Raw genomic sequence first — 20,908 nt, 5'->3', positions numbered from 1 at the left:
TCGGCTTCAGGTCTTAATGGGTTAAAAAACACTATATTGATAGTAAGGGCTCTTTGAAACGAATCGTTAAATCCAACGAGCAGATCTATGTGACATTTACATGTGAACTGCAGACTCTATTAGAGATGAATGGAGGGGTAGTAGCCCATTAATAACACTACATTATACAGTCTAGTTTACAGTCTATACAGACAGAGGGGAGTGGGGGGGCAGAGAGAGAGAGAGAGAAGGGGAAGACAGAGAAAGAAAGAAAAGGTGAGAGAGATAACATTTAGAACATAGCTCAGACAACAGCTGACATTTACAACAACAAACAGCGCGCACACACACATACACACAAAATTGGGTAGCTATAAATATGTTCTTCAGAAATGTTATCACGTGGGGAATATGAAACTGATAGCAGTGTATTGAGCAAACAATCTGAATCCATAATCAGACTATGGCTTCAGTGCATCCTTAATGACTTAGCAAAATAGGGAGTTATTGTCAATAACATCCTAATAATACATCCCAACAGTGACACAAAGTCAATGGTAAAACATGGGACTCAATTTAGCTACCGTTTGCACAAACACAAGCATTATCATATGAATGCATTTATTAAACACACACACAATGTGATAACGATAAATAGGAACTTGTTAAACATTAATATGTTTCGTAAGAAATTAAGTCATTGTGTCTGGATATATATGCTTACCTGCAAATTTGTCCTTCTCAGACTCATCCATGGACCAGAAACAGTAGTCATAGGCAAAGGTCTGAAAGAGATACAGAAGGGGGAAAAATATATCAATTGACAGACAAGACAGAATGAGAAGGATCCGATCATGGCAATCAAACTGCAAGGCAGTTACGGTGTCACAGACAAATTTAAAAAGAGGAATAGTGACTTCATTCATTGCCAACAGAAAAAAAAATCACATCCCAAGGATAAACATTGCAGAAGACATCTTTGTGTGCAAAACACTAAGGGTAAAACACCAAACATGCAGGTACCAGCATTAGGCACTTGGAAGTTTGGACAGAATTATACACATTGTGTTTAGCCTTCAAACAAGCCCGGAAGTCCAACTTGTCAAGTTGTCTCTCAGTTACCTGGCATTTAAGTTAGGCGTTAAGTTAGGCGTTTTCAAACTAGTAGTTCGGACACGGTTTATAATTTACTCTTTATGTAACCAGGAAGACAAATGTGAGATCTACCAGAGTAATGTTTCTCAACAGGAAAACTGACCAACAACACATTTCAAACTGTAATGATCAGTTAGATATCATAGTCTGTAATGCAAAGCCAACGGCTGAGCACAAGGTTATTTATTTCCGTCAGTGATGTCTGGGAGGTAGCCAATAGCCATCATGTACTGGACGCACTGTATTGTCTGCAGCCTTGTAGGTGGCGACTGGCTGCCAGGCATTACAGAGGGAAAGAAAGTAAAGTGAACATTATGAATAAACTAAGCATTAGCCAGTTAAAGTACAAAGGTATTGCGCACAAGGCACAGTCATGGGCAAAAAAATAATTGTTATTTTTGGGGAAAATACAAATACAAAAATCATGAATAACATTTCCATCTATTACATGCCGATAATAGTGACGCCAGGTTGAAAGTGTTTAAAAACATTATGGGGTATAAAGAATACCCTCTGTAATGGGAAATGATGTACACAAAGTACTGATATAGTAAATGATCAAATAAATCATAATCATTTTTTTTATAATAATAGTGTGTGTGTGTGTGTGTGTGTGTGTGTGTGTGTGTGTGTGTGTGTGTGTGTGTGTGTGTGTGTGTGTGTGTGTGTGTGTGTGTGTGTGTGTGTGTGTGTGTGTGTATGTATATGTGTGTGTATATATATATATATATATATATATATATATCTCAATAATACTGTATGTTTGTCACAAAACCCAAAGGCACTTGTCTCTCCAGTGTGCCTCTGCACACCATTTGAGAACTACTGCAATAGACTACTGTAGTTAATCTGAACACCAAAGCAACTCAGGAGCAGCGTACGGAATCCTTATTTATTTTGTTCTGTATATGATGGTAAAATTAGACGAGGCCGTTTGCGGGCTCAGGAAGCAGTATTTTGTTTGCGAGTATTTTTGTCGTCGATAAATCTGGACATTTATTCAAAAACAGCACATCGTGATGTGTGTGAGCTGGCCTTGTAGATCTGCTGTTTTTGCTATTCTTGCGTGACACCGTCATACAACGAAGTATAAAATAGGGCTCAAGTGGTTAACTAACTGTGTGTGTGTGTGTGTGTGTGTGTGTGTGTGTGTGTGTGTGTGTGTGTGTGTGTGTGTGTGTGTGTGTGTGTGTGTGTGTGTGTGTGTGTGTTACCTTGGTTTGACTCCTGATGATGTTGCAGGAGAGGTCACAGTTCATGGAGATCACACGGAGGAGATGAGAGACAGACAGAAAGAGACAGACGAAGAGAAAACATTTAGAACACGGTTCAAACCACAGCTTTGAACTCCACACAGAGTAGGCCCTTTCGCCAACCCCACCTAGGATATGGGCGCTGATGACGCAGCCCATTTAATTCAGTATACACTGGTTTAAACATGCACACACAAAATAATCCCTAGCTACATTGATCAAATACTAATAAATTGTGGTCGATTTTGCAATACATTTTTTTGATCTAGTTAGATTGAGTTGTAGATCGGGGGGGGGGGGGGGGGGGGGAGTGAGTGAGTGAGTGAGTGAGTGAGTGAGTGAGTGAGTGAGTGAGAGAGAGTGTGAGTGAGTGAGAGAAACAGAAGGGCAAACAACAGAGACAGCAAGAGTAGGGCACAGATAGTGAGTAAGGAACTGGGTTAACAACAGCACAGGAGAGACAGAGCGAGAGAGAGAGCACACGAGAGAGAAAGAGAGAGAGAGAGAGAGAGACTGAAAGTTATGTCCAGATAATGAGAGCAACCATAGGCTTTAGGGACTATGGAGATAATGTACGCAAAATGAAGTAAAGAGCTTTGTCTTTCTACAGTAGGAACACACACACACACACACACACACACACACACACACACACACACAGAAGTCAGTAATGTAGAGGCACATATTTAGGCCAGAGGCAGAACTACATTGCAGACCGTCTGAGCCACCCTCACCACGCACGCACGCACACACACACACACACACACAGTCCAACCACAGGCCTCAGGCTCGGACTGGTATTAGGATGCACATTAACACAGCGAAGACTGTGTGTGTGATAAAAGACATGTTGTGTTTCCAGCTAAAGCTAAATATACAGCGTAGCCACTAGCCATACCGGCTAGCATTAAAAAGCTAGCTGTTTAAAATCACTGGGGAGAAAGTGAGAGGGGTGACAGAATGAGAGGAGTGAGACAGTCAGGGGAGTGAGACAGTGAGAGTAGTGAGACAGTGAGAGGAGTGAGGCAGTGAGGGAGGTGAGACAGTGAGAGGAGTGAGACAGTGAGAGGAGTGAGACAGTGAGAGGAGTGAGACAGTGAGAGGAGTGAGACAGTGAGAGGGGTGAGAGAGTGAGGGGGTGAGAGAGTGAGGGGGATGACTGATGGTAGGAAGGAATTCCAGGGTTCACCACTTCAACTGAGTGCTGAGTCATCAGCGGGGTGTGTCAGGGGGAATGGAAGAAACCCTTAGGAAAGCACACACACACATACAGTAAATACACAAGAACCTGGTCGTCCGACAGATTTGTCAAGGCCGATACTGTATCCAATATTTTTGGCAAACTGGAAGGCTGATAGAATCTTGTACCCTTAACACATCCACCGCCAGAGGTTAATCTCATAATAATGTACTCACCTGCCAAGGTGTTTTTGTTGTTTTTTTGTTTTTTTCATGTCGCCATAGATCTTGTTAAAATCCTTAAGATTGAGCCGTGAACGGTCTGTTTACATCCGCGCGATCTCCCTGTATCTCCCAGTGAAGACCGCATGTCAAACGGACTTCCATGACTGTAGTTAGAGCGGATTACGTTAAACAGTGAAATGCGAGGAGAAAAAACTACAGGAAGAGAATTGAGTTTCAGTTTCGTCTGTAGAATGGGAGCGGGCGTGATCGTCGAAACCGGATCCCAAATAATTCTATTTCCTGTCATCAAACCGGAAACGGAAGTGGATCAAAAAAATTCCGAAAGTGCACCCGGACCGCGCATGCGCGAAAAGACCGCAGCCCGTAGGACTACGGGCTCGGCGCTTAACCGTTGGATTTAACGGCCCGTAGAACTACGGGCCCGGCGGTAAAGGTGTTAAAGGCATCTGATTCCACTGTCTGCACATGTGTCTTTCATTCTAGAAAGGCATGTTTATTGTTTACCATATTAAAAAAAAGATATTTCAAGACAGTCTAAAGATGCAGTGTAGCCAGTTTGTCATCAAATGAGAAAAATATGTGGAGAAAGAGAGGGGGTTTATGAGAAAAAGAGAGTATATTGGACATCACAATTTCTACCAACTCGACACAGTCTGCTCAACTCTGCTCACTTGACCCTACACTACACCTTAGTGAAAGTTGCAAAGTGATAGCACACATGACTGATTTGTTGCTGTAGCGCCACCATTAGGACCACCATTAGGTGAGTACCAAATCTTGGTGCAGTAGTTATGGACTCAACACAATAACAAAGTCAGCGTATTATCACCTTAAGAATATAACAAGAATTAAAGGACTTATGACTCAGCAAGATTTAGACAAACTTGTATCTTCAGTAGAATTGACTACTGTAACGGTGTCTTTACAGGTCGCCCAAAAGAAATGATCAGACGACTGTACAGTAGTTTCAGAACGCTGCTGCTCGAGTCCATACTATTACCAAGAAAGCGGATCATATAACTCCAGTTGTTATGCACCACATATCTAGAGCAAACTCCCAGAAAACAGCAGGTCCGCTACAAGTCTTGTATTTTCTTCCGTTTTATTGTTGTACTAGTTTGTCTTTATTATACTCAAATGCCCAATAATTAATGTTCATAATGTTTATTTGGCTTTGACTTGTGTTAATTGTGCTGTCTTAATGCTTAATGATTTGTGTAGAGCACTTTGAACTGCCTTGTGTTGTTGAAAAATTTACTATACAAATAAACTTGCCTTGCTGGCCAACAATGACAGTTGAGGAAGTTTGGCATATAGGACTGGACCTATGTGCCAAAATGTATTTTTGTTTTTTTTAATACCCATCACATCCCACGGGGGAACCTCAGTTTTCAGCTTCACCCAGCAGAGTGCTGCCCGCAGAGGAGCGCGTTAGGGGTTAAGTGTCTTGCTCAGGGACGTTTCTCAACACATTGCTGAGAGAGAGCCGGAATCCTACCTGTGGACCTGGCTCACTAACCATTCAGCTATGGCCGCCCCAATTGTCATGCATGGGAAGATAGAAGGTTAGATAAGAAGACTCAGAGATGCAAACGGGACCGGCAGCATACATAGCTGCGTGACCCCTAAATAAAATTGCCATATCAGCATGAGCCCGATATGGTACAAATGCACCGATATGCCCCATACTGTATATCAGTCAATCTGATATATTGGACGATCACTTACACATATTTACAGTAAATGCTCACAAAAAGACAACACATGATACACCACCACATATAGTACACATGGTCCATGAAAGCATGATGTAGGGCGTGCAATACAGTATACTCAGCTACAGAGCCATCAAAACACTGCTGCTGTGACATTAAATAACTTCTCCACAACAGACAGCAGCAGTGCTCCAACATAGTAAAAACCCGCAGTGTTAATTTTACTGTAAAACCACAGTGTTAATTTAACTCTAAAACCAAAGAGTAATTTTTTTTAACACTTTCAGAGTTAAATGAACTGGATTCCTGTGTGCTGTCAACAAACCCACTGAGCAATTAAATAGGCCTAAACAGCCATGACCTCTTACTGCTAGATTACACACACACACACACACACACACACACAGTATTGCCAAGGATGTTCTTACAAACAATGATTTTCTTTTGAGCACCTTGGAGCAGAGATTACCCAACATGGTGCTTACCACAGAAATGTTAGACTGGAAAGTAGATGAATGGATTCAAAGAACAGAGACTGACATTCTAAAAAAGGCGAATCGGACTCCGTTCTAGGAAGAAGTGAAACAGACCCAGGCCAGGGCACATCATGGAGCATAATCAGTTTGACAGTAGGTGAACCTATCACCATTTAAATTTCATGTCATGCAACCATCACGCTCAATCAACTCACACTTTTCACACGCAATCCATCACGCAACTGGTTTTGCATATCATCCCCTCTGTTGAATCCATTTACAGAGCATGTTTTACACATCATTTACACATCACGTTTGATAACACTCCCAGTGTGTTGCTATTACGTTATTAACCACGCGGCAGTGTAGCAACATGCACCACCAGTCCACACAATCACTCCCAGTCCTTTTAAACCTCCCCGCTCCCTCCCTGGCACAAGATAACCCAGTGAACCACTTCAAGAAGAGTACGATCACCTGACTCAACAGGCTGACGCTAAGCCATGCAATCAAATGGACACAACGACTGAATAATAGGGAAGCACAAACATTATGGATGAACAACATGATATTTTTGCCATTTTTGTCTGATAACCGATTAATTGCATGTTCTAATTGGTCGATCAATACTGATACCAATACCGATATTGTGGTATGGAGTCTCCGACCTTCTATCATCACAAATTGAGGCTTTTTCCAGCTCATTAAAGAAATATTGACATTATTTTGCCCATACAGTACCAATTTAACTGATATTGCATTTTTAAGAAAATACCGAAAATCCCTAGTGGAGGGTATGTCAGCACTGGCATCAGATTCCACCGTGATGCTCTTGGCCACTCGCCCCAGATTGAGAGTGTGTGCGTGTGTGTTCTCGTGTGCGTGCATGGAGCCGTGGACATGCACACATATCCTAGTACAGTATGTCTGCCAATTTTTACTGTGACCAATTTCACAAATTCCTCTGCATTCATTGTATTCAGCAATTGTGTGCGTGTGTATGTGTGTGTGCTTACAGATACTGTATGTCCTATTACAATGTGTGCCAGTTAGTAATGTGAAAATATCACAGTGTAATTGGTCTGCTTTAATTGCACTCAAATTGCATCAGATGTACATTATGTAGATCGACAAAGGTAATTCTTAGTCAACTAAAGGAATTTGTCTATTAGTTGATTTAATCAACAATTGTGTTTGCCATAATTATACAGAAACCAGCCTTTTCAGGTTGGTGAGGTTGAGAACTGGACATTCTAAATGTAGATTTTTACTCGCTTAAGCCTTATAGACTGGTAGAACCAAAGGGTTATAATAAATGTGCTCATAATTTTTAAGATATAATTCATTCAGCAATCAGAAAAAAAGCATAAAAGAGACCTAAGAAACAGATAGCTTCCATTTTGTGTGTATACTGTATGTATTGCAGTTGGTATGCACATTCACACGTGCACATACACAACTCATTCTAGCTGGACTTATGGATTTATGCCTGTTCTTCTGTGTATTTGTTATGTACGTCTTGAGTCCCAATTAGAGCAGCAACTATCGATAATCTTCTTAGCCATTATTCTACTTATTACTTATTTGATGCCATCTGTGTCTGCAGCACCACTCAGCTCATGCCAGTTTTTTCACTTTTTATAATCAAGGTTGTGAGCGTGTAGATCAGCTATTTCCTCTATTTTTTAAACTTTATGATTTTATTAAAATGTATCAGATCAATTAATTCGATTAAAGGAAGACGTCACCCATTTTCAACCTATCTTCATTTAATTGGTCCTCATTAATGCTCATGATAAAATGTTACCATTTATTTCTACTTGGTCTGTGTCTCATGTGTCTCAGGAGGGCTGTGGACACTTGCCTACCAATGACAAACCTGCCTACCAATGACATCATTGTTAGGCAGGGTTTTCTTTTTTTCAAACAAGATTTCACATTTTTGATTTTGATTAGTATCAACGTGAGAACAATGGCTTCCATTATAGCATGCTAACTTAGAAATAGAAAGCCTGCGGTTTCTATTAGCTTCGATTCCCCATCGATGATGTCACTGGTAGGAGGGTTTCCGAACTGTCCACAGCCTTTCCTATGAGACACAGACCGAACTCAAGACAAAAATGGTACCATATGAGTTATTAGTGAGGACCAATTATATGAAAATAGGTTGAAAATGAGAGGCACGGTGGCGCAGTCGGTAGCGCTGTCGCCTCACAGCTAGAAGGTCCTGGGTTCGATTCCCGCCGGGGACGCTGTGGGCGCTGGGGGCGTGTCTTCTCCTCCGCGTCATCAGCGCCCATACCCTAGGTGGGGTTGGCGAAAGGGCCTACTCTGTGTGGAGTTTGCATGTTCTCCCCGTGTCTCCTAGGGTAGTTAATACCCTCACAAAAACATGTAGTAATCCTGGTCGCTATACCGCCTCCCCCATGACAGCCGGGGCGCCTGATGGAGGGGAAGGGAACTGGTTGGAATAACGTGTTCCTTCCACGCGCTACGTCCAACCAGGGAAACTCCCCCCTGTCAGGTGACAAGAAGGTCAGTTGGCTCTCATGCCTGAAGGAAGCATGAGCTCGGCCCTGGCCTCCCTACTGTGGGGGACTGGTGTAGTGCTGGTGTAGGGCTGGTGTAGCGCCCAGGATCACTTAGGAAATTGGCACCGGGTGAAAAAAATGGGTTACAAAAATCGCGGGATAAAAATTTAAGAAAAAAAACAAAATAGGTTGAAAATGGGTGAAGTCATCCTTTAACCCATTAAAGGTTTAATGACATTCACTTTTACACCACATTCAAAGTCTTTGTCCTGGTCCTTCAAAAGTGTACAAAAAGTTTTAAGTGAAAATTCCATTCCAGTGATCAATGGCAGGTGTTTTTCTCTCACATTTCTAAAGCCTTTTCAACTGCAATGAAAAAAGAAATCTTTGCCTGCGGGTGTCGCTGGTGAGGGATTTTGCCTGTCAATCATCGCCTCTGCTCCGCCCCCCCCAAAGGAAAGGATAGGGGAGGGGAGGGGCGAGGAGGAGAGTGGGCGGGATTAATCGACTGTGACCTCACTGTCGAAGGGCCAAGCTCAGATTACTTTTCAGCCTAATTATTCAGAAAACCCCAGACCACAGAAAATCCACTGAATGTTCTAAGATCAGGTTTTTTGGGTGTAATTGAGGTCATAAAACCCCAAATAAAACATTGAAAATAAAAAAAGTGAAAATGAATGTCATGATACCTTTAAGACCTGGAACGCATCTGTGTCACTTTAGCTATTCAAAAATAGCAGATACACAAGCTCATAGCGCGGCACTATGAGCTTGTATATCTGCTATTTTTGAAAAATCTTGAAAAAAATTTTTTTAGATTTTTTTCAAAAAACTGTTCTAGAAATAAATAAATAAATAAAATGGCCTCAGGTCTTAATGGGTTAACTGTTGGACGCAGCCCTAGTCTAAATTTGTCTGCTAGTCCGTGTGTGTGTTGAGGTACCATGGCTGGTAAGCTCCCGGGCTGGACATCTGTTTGCTTGGCAGAACCGCATGGCTCTGGCAACTGGGGCCATAAAGCACGAGGGGCATCCGAGCTGATATATGGACATACGGCTGCTCGAGCTCAAGATCTGTCAGCCTGTGCACTACCCCCCGCCCCACCTCACCCAACACAACACAACGCCCAGAAAATCTGTTCGACTATTCTAAAACCCCAGTGCCGGGAAGAAGAATTTATGCCAGACAGACACCAATTGAATGCTGGGGAGGTTTGAATGTTGTTGCCGATATACGTTTGTCTGCATCCATCATCTAAGAACATTGGTCCTCAATTCCCGGACCCCGGGGGTCCACAGGGACTCATTTATATATCTAGGACACATGCCAGGTGAATGTGATTAAGAACCACTTAAAAGCATATATACTTAGTTTTATGTCAAATAGCGAACTCTTGTGAGTTTGTACATATGCTATTTTCACAGAATGTTCAGCTATTTTTGTTGAATGTTTGGCTATTACAACACACCCAGAAATTCCCCAATAGGGACGCTAGGGTTCATGTGGTTAACTAGCCGGTTACTGTAGGACACACGAAGCCGTCTGAGTCCCCAGGACTAGGGCTGTCACGATTACACATTTAAGTTCACGATTAATTATCACTCAAATAATTGCGATTAACGATTTAATTGTGTTTCTGTCGTTGAAAATTAATGGATCATTATGAATAAAAATTTAATTTCTGTTTGGCTTTTAGCTTAGCGTAAACAAAAGTTTCACAGGGCAGATATAACAAATAACACATATCTAATTACTTTATACTTAAAAATAAACATTGATAGTGGAAATAGCCGATCTATAAGCTCAAAACGCGTCGCATCGCGACGCGTTTTGAGCTTATAGATCGGCTATTTCCACTATTTTTTGCCATTTTTGGAAAATATGACATTTTTTTACATGGAATTGATTATGACTTTTATGCAAAAATAATTGTGATTATATAAAATAATTGCGATAAGAGGATTATGTAATAATTGTGACAGGCCTACCCAGGACCAGAGCTGAGAAAGGACTATGCAAACTAGCAATGAGAATAGAAAACTACAGTACCAGGCTACAGTAACTGGCTCAAAAATAAAACATTAAAATAAATAAAACACTAGTGTCGTCTCTACTCAACAACACACCAGATGGTTGGAGGGTGGAGAGAGTCTTGACATGCATAGGAGGTTTTTTTTTTGCATGTTGAATTTTTATCAATTCATCACTGCTCCTTATCTTTATGCAAATGAATGCAGCAAACTCAAAATGGCACAATGCTTCCCCGTGCCCGAGGCAAATTATTTGCACTGCTAAAGCTGCTTATGGGTAATAATATGCCATCACACATCCTGTCCCTTTGATTGATGTTCTGACTGAACTGACGGGCTCGGTGACATTTGTGTGCACACCTCGTTCTATCAGCCAAGCTGTGAAGGAGGGTTTTAGAAGGAGGTTAATGAGCATTAGGAGCACTGTTAAACCATAAAACCTGTGCTCGTGTAAAAAGAAAGACATCAACTCCTCTTTCACTACGTTTGTCCACTGAGGTCAGTAAAGGTTAGTATACTGACCGTCACGTGATTAAGTCCGTGCAGAGAGAGACTGTCCAATGACCACAAACAACAACAGGATCCACAGCACAAGCACATTAGGGCAAAAATAAACTCATTTTGGACAAAATACCTATAGCAGGGGTCTTCAACGTTTTCAGGCTAACGACCCCCTAGCTGAGAGAGAGATGAAGCAGAGGCCCCCTAGCTGAGAGAGAGATGGAGCAGGGACCCCCTAGCTGAGAGAGAGATGAAGCATGGACCCCTTAGCTGAGAGAAAGATGAAGCATGGACCCCCTAGCTGAGAGAGAGATGAAGCAGGGACCCCCACTACATATTGTATAAAATTGTGTTTTAGATTAACCTTTTTTTTGTTTACATGGTCTGCTCTTTTTTCCCTCTACACCACACCTCTTTGCCAAAAATAGCCGATCTACAAGCTCACAGCGCCTCACAGCGCGAGGCGTTGTGAGCTTGTAGATCTGCTATTTTTGGCTAAAGTTCTCCTCAGAAAAAGGGATGCTAGGGTTGAAGTGGTTAAGGTAAAAAAAATAATCACATCACACAAAGATTTGGCGGACCCCCTGTAGTAACTCTGAGGACCCCCTAGGGGTCACGGACCCCCTATTGAAGACCCCTGACCTATAGCATAAGAGGCGTTATGGATGTAATGTACTGTAGTAGGGTTTGATAGGTATAACGGTAATATAATTATCTCGGTGATCTCAACACTGTTAAGTTGTGACGGTATTTCCCCCATATGTTCTTTTCGGTACATAGATACTGTAGTGGGGCACGGCCATGTGTGAGGGGTGTTAGTTCCTGTCTGGAAAGTGCAAATAGCTTTTAGGCAACATTAGTGAGACTCAGTGGAGGGTTTCTAAAGGAGGGAAAGGGTCGTGGATATGAGGCATGTCATTCAGTTCACATTTCAATGCATTTTCCAAGCACAGCTTTGCTTCCATTGTGGATTAAATGTTTTACTTGGAACAGAGATATAATTGGATGAGCATGTATAACATGTTTTTTTTCCTGATTATACATCATCCTTCAAATTCAGACAAATAATATTAACACATTGGGTGCCAAAACCGTGATTTACTGTGTTTTCAAAGAGTAGCGCTTAGGTTCTGAACACGGAAAAAAAACGTGTTTTCAATGTTTTGTTATTTTTTCCATAAGGGGGGGGGGGGGGCTAGCGCAACTTTGGAACCACCCACGGTGCCTCTTAAATGGAAGGGACAGATGGATCTGTTTTAATAAAACTCTGGCACCGAATGTGTTAACATTGACAATAACTTAACATTCCTATCAATTCCCATGCTAAAAACAGGATTTTTGGAAGGAAAACGTTATGTCATTCATCAGAGACACACAAACATTTCCATTCATATGTACAGTAAGGCAATTAGCTCATCATCATAACCAGAATGCCTTGGAATACAGCTGATCCTCTTCTCCAGAGTAACTGATGTCATTTCCTCTCCGGAGTGCCTGATGTCATTTCCTCCAAAGCATTTTAGGAATGTTCCAATATCTCACTAAACAGATTGGTATCCTGGCAACAACAGTCTACACTCGGTAAGTTCACTAATGAACACACCTTCAAGCAACTACAGAAGTTCAGAATAATTTCATTGCAGAGCGTTATTAATATACAGTACCAAACCAGTCCCTTCACAACACCAGAAACAGACACATAACACATTTGGTCGTGGAAATTGTATCCAGAGATGCTGATTTGACGCTACGCCAAAACTGGTCACTTAATGTGTACCTGGTGAGTCGTTCCAACGATAATACGGATGACCTACAGTATATTATGTAAACAATTTCAGATGCAGCTCAAAGTGTTTTATAAGCAGTACTAAAACAGGTACAACTGAACAGAGATAGAACACCCAACAAAGAAACAACACGATACCCCAACATAAACTAGCTTTCACTCAAATACATCAGTCCCAAACCGTATGATCCTTAGCGATGGATCTAGAAGCCTGCATGGCCTTGTGTTTCTAGGTTAAGAGGTTTGCGTATCGTTTTTGCTTTGCTGCCAATACTTAAAATAGTAAATACAATGGTAAGCGGTGCATTTATAAAGCACCTTTATCCAAAGCACTTTACAATGTGCATTACATTCACCTATTCACACACATTCACTCACACACGGCGGCAGAGGAAACCATGCAAGGAAGACACCAACCTGCTCATTAGGAGCAGCTAGGGGTTCAGTGCCTTGCTCAAGGACATTCAACTCTAAGCCATGAGGAGCCAGGGATCGAACAGTGAACCTTCCGACTGCCAAGCGGCCGCTCTACCTCCTGAAATAATGCCGCCTGAGCTTGTAGATCTGCAATTTTTTTGAAACATTTAGAAAATTTGTGCAAATCTTTATATATATATATATATTTGAAAGCGAACATTTTTAACTCCAATATTTACTAATGGGGTTCCCTGGAACAAAATATTTTGAGACTTCAAAAAAGGACTCGAAGGAGTGCTGTCCCCACCATCGAGTCATTCGGATATGTGGTTGTCCAGAACCGCCAATCTGACCGATATGTCCATATATACGCATAATACGAATATCCAGTTGTCCAAAACCGCCGATCCAACAGATATGCCCATATATGGGCATATAGCCTACTGATGACATAATGGGACAGGGCTGACAGATACAGCGATCTCCATACGAGCATAAAAGGGACAGTCAGGTAGACTGGTACAATGCGTACTCTGACAAGGACCCTGTCATTATGACTCAGACATATTGGTCGGACCGGCAGTGTGACGTAGGTGTGAGGGCTGTGTTAAGCGGCCCGAACTCTAGATGTGAGGACCGCATAAAACCTGTAGCGATACCAAATTCGTCGATACAATACACCAGCAGATTCTGTGCAAAACCACCAACTGTGACAAAAAAACACCTTTTTTCCATAAATGAGACTTAACACAAAAGCACATTCATCTGCAGGTTAACATTTAGGCATTTATTGTAAGGCAAACAGCCAAACAACCTTGATGCTGCAGTCTGAATGGCCTTCATCAGTGTCATTCATTTTTGCAGTTGATCAGACAAAGTGTTTGTCTCACAGCTCCTTCTAAAAGCCAGGACAAATGTCCTGCTTCTTACATTTCCTCCTTTACAGTATGTATGCTGTTGTATTTCTTTACAGCGCTCTTCCTCTATCACACCTCTCTCCTTCCTCTCCCTCCTCCTCTTGGCCCCTCATAATCTCTCTCCTCACCCTCCTCTTCCTCTCTCCCTTCCTCCTGGCAGTGATGCTCCACCCACTGGATTAAGGCAGCAGTCAATCAGAGAGCTGATGCTGGCTCCAGTCGCATGGAAAAGACAAGGCCGGCGGCAGAAAGGTAGCAGCAGGTTCTCACACACACACACACGCGCGCGCACACGCATGCCTAGACATAAAAAGTTAGTTATATATAGACATGAAGACCTCACAAACACAGTAGGCAGTGCAGTGGTGGAATATACAAACTGCGATGCAGCCTGGCAATTTCTCAAAGACTATTCATATATATATATATACACATACATACACCATGCAGACACACTAACATGCACCCACGTCACATAAAGAGACAAAGACAACACACACACAGGCGCGCGCGAACACTCACCCACACACTCGCCCACATCACAGACACACACACACCTGTTTCCCTTTACCCATGCACATTCTTTACCAAGCGGCCAGGCTGGCTGTTATGTACCACACAAACATTTCACCGACATTTCACAACTATTCCACAATACGAAAAACACTGGCATTAACCCATTAAGACCTGAAGCCGATTCTACAAATGTCTTCTAAATCCCAACAGTTTTCTGAAAAACCTGTTTCCATATCAGTGGTGCTCAAACTTTTTCACGTCAAGGACCCCAAAATTATATGTATTTGGCCGCGGACCCTTATCTCGAAATATTTTGTTCCAGGGACCCCCCAGAAGCAAAGATTTGAGGTAAAAATTTTCGCTTTAAAAGAATATAAATATATTAATTTGCACAAATTTTCTCGATTTAAAAAAAATAGCAGATCTACATGCTCATAGCTCGGCACTCGGTGCCGTGCTATGAGCTTGTATATCTGCTATTTTTGAATAGCCAAAGTGTAAAATAATGCTTTTTAGCTCAATTCTAAAAGCGACACAGATGCGTTCCAGGTCTTAAATTACTTCTATGAGCGCATTAATTCATTCCGAGGGGTTATTTAAAACCGGCCTTCCCCCATTTTTGGAATGCGTTTTGAGACGGGAACCCATCATGAGGCGAAGCTTATCTGGAGATAAGAGCGTGATTTATGTTCCAGGCCCTCTTATTTTTTTCGTTTGTGTTCATCCAGAGGAGAACAGGGGCTGTTCCGACAACAACAAAACCTCTGGGTGTCTGTTTGTCATTTCCCGCGACATGACTTTTTGCGTTTGATGATAATTATCATTCTCTGGCTTTGTTTGTCCGTATATCTCACCCCAACATGCCTCTGCTGTTGCCACAGCAACAAATGAGGCTGCAAACTTACAGTATTCTATATGTTCCGTTTGCTTTTTTTGACGTGAGCTGTACTGTCAGCTGTCACGGCAAGTTCGACCGACCGACGGTGATCGGGGTGCGCAACCCCCAATTAACCCATTAACACCTGGAACGCATCGGTGTCATTTTTCGATTTGAGCTAAAAAGCATTATATTACACTTTGGCTATTCAAAAATACCAGATATACAAGCTCATAGCACGGCACCGAGTGCCGCGCTACGAGCTTGTAGATCTGCTATTTTTGAAAAATCATAAAAAAGTGTGAAAATCTTTGAATATATATATTTTTAAAGCGAGCACTTTTAACTAAAATCTTTGCTTCTGGGAGTCCGTGGAACAAAATATTTTGAGATGGGGGGGGTCTATATGTAATGTATCAAATACATATACATTTTGGGGTCCTTGTCATTAAAAAGTTTGAGAACCACTGATATTGGAACCTCAGGTCTTAATGGGTTAAGGCTAGACAGGAGGACCGGTCGGCCAATGAGATGACAAGAGCAAGGCAGGCGTGAGAGCCCCCCTCACCCCCCCCCCCAACAACACTCCTGTATCCTTCATTTTCCTCTCCCTCCTCCTCTTCCTCTGATTGTCATTTAAAAAATAACTGCTCGCATGGATGCTTTCCCCTCTCCGTCTCTCTCTCCCCTCATTTCTTTGTCGGTCTCTCTCTCTCTCTCTCTCCCCCTTAATCCCACCCTACAGTACCATTTCCCTGGGACTATCCACAGCTGGGGCCAAAAGATGACACTAAAGAAAAGCTGGAAGATGGAAGGGGTGGGGTGGAGAGTATGGCTGAGGTACAATTTGTTATGTTGACACATTTTTTACACATCAGAGCTGACAGTATACTCTCTGAGGGAGACCTTGACGCAGTTGCAGAGTGACCTTCACTGGGTTGTGCCGATTGAAAATTACATTGTGTGTATTCGCAATCCCAGAAGATAGTCGCCACCAAATGTTAATGCAATCGATCTTTATGGTAATTTATGCAATATGGGTTTAAATTGTAAAATGTAACTGGTAGAACATCCAGTGCATTTACTGTATGGTCCATTCACCCCTCTTCACTCTGTGAATAGTAAGGAAACTAAACAGAACTGACAAAAGCTACATAAAATATCACATCGCCCACTATGCTCTTAAGAAAAACAATTTTGCAAATGTTACTCCCCATAGAATCTAAGATATTTTAAGGGGTGTAATCTAATCATCCATCGATCTGTAATGATCCATTCGTTCAATATATCTAGTCGATGCAATGCTATAATATTGTTTCAGATATTAAATTTGATTGCAAAACACATTTTTTATTCTGTGAAAAGAAATTATCCCACAGCACTCGCAGTCAATGCTGAATTTCCTTCAACTTCCTTAAGTGCATGAGATTATTTCTTTCTTCATGAAACGTTTAGGCAGCCATCACTCAGTTATTGAAACGTTTAGGCAGCCATTATTCAGTTATTGAAACATTTAGGCAGCCATCACTCAGTTATTGAAACATTTAGGCAGCCATCACTCAGTTATTGAAACGTTTAGGCAGCCATTATTCAGTTATTGAAACATTTAGGCAGCCATCACTCAGTTATTGAAACATTTAGGCAGCCATCACTCAGTTATTGAAACGTTTAGGCAGCCATCATTCAGTTATTGAACGTTTAGGCAGCCATCATTCAGTTATTGAACGTTTAGGCAGCCATCATTCAGTTATTGAACGTTTAGGCAGCCATCATTCAGTTATTGAAACGTTTAGGCAGCCATCATTCAGTTATTGAAACGTTTAGGCAGCCATCATTCAGTTATTCAAACGTTTAGGCAGCCATCATTCAGAGAAATGATCGCACATTCAGAGATTCAATCCGTGCAATGTAATAGAGCCAATGTTTCACAAGGCAACCTGGTTTCATCAGGGTGTAACTCCTCTCACACTGTCTCGTTTGTATAAGACAAATGGATCACATATTGGCATCTCAGTTAATGGCAATAAGATGAAATAGAGATGTTTGCCCAACTCTAGACCTTCAGTTCAATATCAGACTGAGCTTTAGCGCTTGTAAGTACCCTAGAATGATATAAGCGAGAAGTGCTGGGAAATGAAATTAGGAGAAATAACTGCTAAGGAGATTCTTCACATGAAGTGCATGTGGGAGTGAGATGGTGGGAGAAGGATTATGGGAGACGGAAGTGAAAAGCAGCACTTACCAGAATCACTTGATTTGCTGAATATGACAAATATATAGGGATTTGCTTTGGTGACTTATGTACAGTATCAATACAGTATTACTGACATATGACAAAGACACAACAGTACACAACAATACAGTATTACTGACATATGACAAAGGCACAACAGTAACTGCAAATGGATAGTATTGTGCACACATGGCCCAGGTAAAAAAAAAACAGTCAACCGTGGCTACTATAGCTGAGACTCACTAAAAGTTGATTGTGGCAGGGGAATTTGGGAATTTGTCAGATGCAGTGGATGAAAAAGTCTGTTTTCCCCACTAATTAACACGTCCTCACCTCTCCCGAGTGACTGGATGATGAGCTCAACCACAACCAACGACAGAGAACGGATCATTCATAACCCAAAGTATAATGAAATTGCAATACTGATCTACATTGCAAGAGGCTGAATAGGAGAGGTGTTCCAGACATCACACTCAGAAATATTACAATATACTTTTTGTCAAAATCCTTACAGGCCCCCTACAGAGTAGCTCCAACCCGGCCCCCTGAAAGGCTTTTGTTTGCTTCAGGGGTGCATAGGCCAGAACAAGAATTTCAAATGTCTAGTGGAGGGTTAAGCATAGCAACAGCGAAACTGATAAACTGACATGATTAATTGTCTGGCATGAGGTCATCCAAAATAACTTCTCAACACATCTGGATCTCACATACAGATGTGCTACACGCTACGGGGGCACGCTGCGGATTCTCTGGGAGACAGGACTAGTCGTGTTTGCCGTGCACACTAGCTTCACTACTGACTGACTGACCACAAAACGAACAAGCAGAGAGCAGTTGGGAGTGAGTCAACATTCAATTTCACCACTCAAAATGCAAATAAAAGGCCTTACATCACTATGCAAACTCCAGCAGGGATAAGAGTCCCTCAAACAGACTGCTGGGGTTGGTTGGCTACAGGACAAAAGGCTCTATGCTTATCAAACACTTCAGGACACGGTGCCATAACCTGGAGGCTCTCAACCTGGGGGTCGACCACCACAGAAGGAAAGATACGTTTAGGTAAATCTCCATGTGTGTGCTTCAGTTAAATGGAACCACTACAGGAAGAGTCCTGCCAATAATGTTATATAAAATATTATGTTAATACTTTAACTCTCTCAGTGCCAATGAAATAAAAAAATATGTTCATACTGTGCCAGCAATTTTTTTAAAGTAAAAACAAAAAGTGCTCAGGAGCGGAGCCGAGATACAGCCATTTTCAGTAATAAGTTAAACAAGAAGTGAATGGAGCAGCAAAACTTCGGATCACGATATCTTGGGTTCTTTTAAAAAAAATATATATACATATATATATATATATTTTTTTTTACTTGGGATAACTCGTTCTCGGCACTGAGGGCATTCAGAAAAAACTCGGGATAACTCGCTTTTGGCACTCGGAGAGTTAATTAGAATAACCATCCCAAAAGAGATCATTCACAAACTGTTAGTTAATGAGTCATTAATAACTTCTTAAATATATGGTTAACGAAAAAAAAGTATGCCTTATAAATATCTAATAGATCATGAACAAGCTATTAGTAAACCACTTACCATTGACTTATTTGTTAATACACCTTTCAGTGCAAGTAGTAATTATCTCTGCTGCCAACTCCTCCTGCTAACATCCCCACTGGAAATGGCAACACCAGAGCACTCTTTTCATTCCAGCCACCTCCTACTACAGCCATCCAGCACTCTCCCTGACCTTTTTTTGGCAACCGGTTTTCTAACAACGTTATTTGGTTCCAAAAATCCCAGTGACCTATTATTCACTGAGGAAAAAAGACGCATGGCAGATGTGTTTCTTCTTTACGACAATGACCTGCTTCACACTAAACGCAATGTGTTTTGATACACAAGTGCTCATATGCCTGCCAGCTGTATCTGTTGAGAGCTTTTTTTTTGCCGTTGATTCACCTCACCACTCGGCTACTGCCTATGCCAAACTTGATCTGACTGCACTGTATACAGGACATGTACAGGCTAGCACACATCTTGGATTGAGCTGAACACACGCCTAATGGTTTATACTGTACACACCAAATAGCCAGGGGGGGGACAATGTCAGCTGAGAGAAGAAGATTGGTTCAACATCAATGTTAACAGGACGTTACAGTAGACTTGTCATGCTACACAAATGCAGGGAATAGCAGCACAGATATGTAGGAACAAAGCGCACACACAGTTGACCTCGTCAGATTTCGGATCACCTCAGGAAACCAACTAACAGTCCTGGCTAAATTTGATGTATGGGAGCAAAGGTGTATGGGTTAACTGTAACGGCTATAGGCTGGTCTATAGGAGTATAATGTCTATATAATTATGTCTATGGAGAGCATCTGACATCTGTACTGGAGTAAAGCAGGATGAAAGATATAGCCTAGAATAGGGTCATATAGTCTATCAAGAAGGCTATGAATTGAAGGCCTCAGTATGGGACGTCAATGTTAGCAAAGCAATAATAAGACCATGGTGCCTTTAAGTGTACTATGTCTGTAGGACTACAGCAGCATACTGTATATGCCTCAAGGGTCTGTGTAGGAATACAGGATTAGTGTATACTGTATGAGTCGATATAGTACGACAGGATAATGTCAGCATTATGAGAGCTTATACAACGGTTACACAGTATGGCAGCATAAAGCTTGTCACTTGAGGCCCTTCTACAATAGCTTACAAAGGGTAATTCTAGTCAAGCACTCCGATTACAATAAAACATAACTCAGCGATGAAAAAATAAATGAAAAAAAACAGCATCACTGTAAAAATCACTCCACTATTGATATAAACAGAATTATCAACACGTTCACATAAACTACCGTAAATTTCGGACTATAAGCCGCGACTTTTTCCCCATTTTTCGACCCTGCGGCTTATATAACGGTGCGGCTTATATATGTACAAATCATTCAATTTAGCTGCTGCGGCTTATATTCAGGTGCGGCTTATAGTGCGAAAATTACGGTATTCAACATTCAATTCACCACCTACAGTACATAGACACACTGCGGCGCAGCAGTGGAGCCAACACCACTGCAGATCTCAAGACCCTGAT

At 41.7% G+C, this 20,908-nt stretch overlaps 1 protein-coding gene across 2 annotated transcripts in view; it reads right to left on the bottom strand.

Annotated features, from left to right (window-relative positions):
* kif13ba (kinesin family member 13Ba) overlaps positions 1-20,908 on the bottom strand; it is an 89,646-nt gene that overhangs the window by 53,474 nt on the left and 15,264 nt on the right. For both annotated transcript variants that reach the window (XM_080440549.1, XM_080440550.1), the window contains exons 4-5: positions 2,349-2,361; positions 704-764 (exon numbers count right to left, since the gene is read on the bottom strand). In XM_080440549.1, coding sequence (XP_080296675.1) covers positions 704-764; positions 2,349-2,361 — 74 coding nt within the window. The remainder of the gene's footprint in view (positions 1-703; positions 765-2,348; positions 2,362-20,908) is intronic.

Source organism: Gymnoscopelus braueri (assembly GCF_963280865.1).
Source record: "Gymnoscopelus braueri genome assembly, chromosome: 1".
Classification (NCBI taxonomy): Eukaryota; Metazoa; Chordata; class Actinopteri; order Myctophiformes; family Myctophidae; genus Gymnoscopelus; species Gymnoscopelus braueri.
The sequence above is the reverse complement of the archived record's forward strand: the minus strand, read 5'-3'. Positions and strand labels throughout refer to the sequence as shown.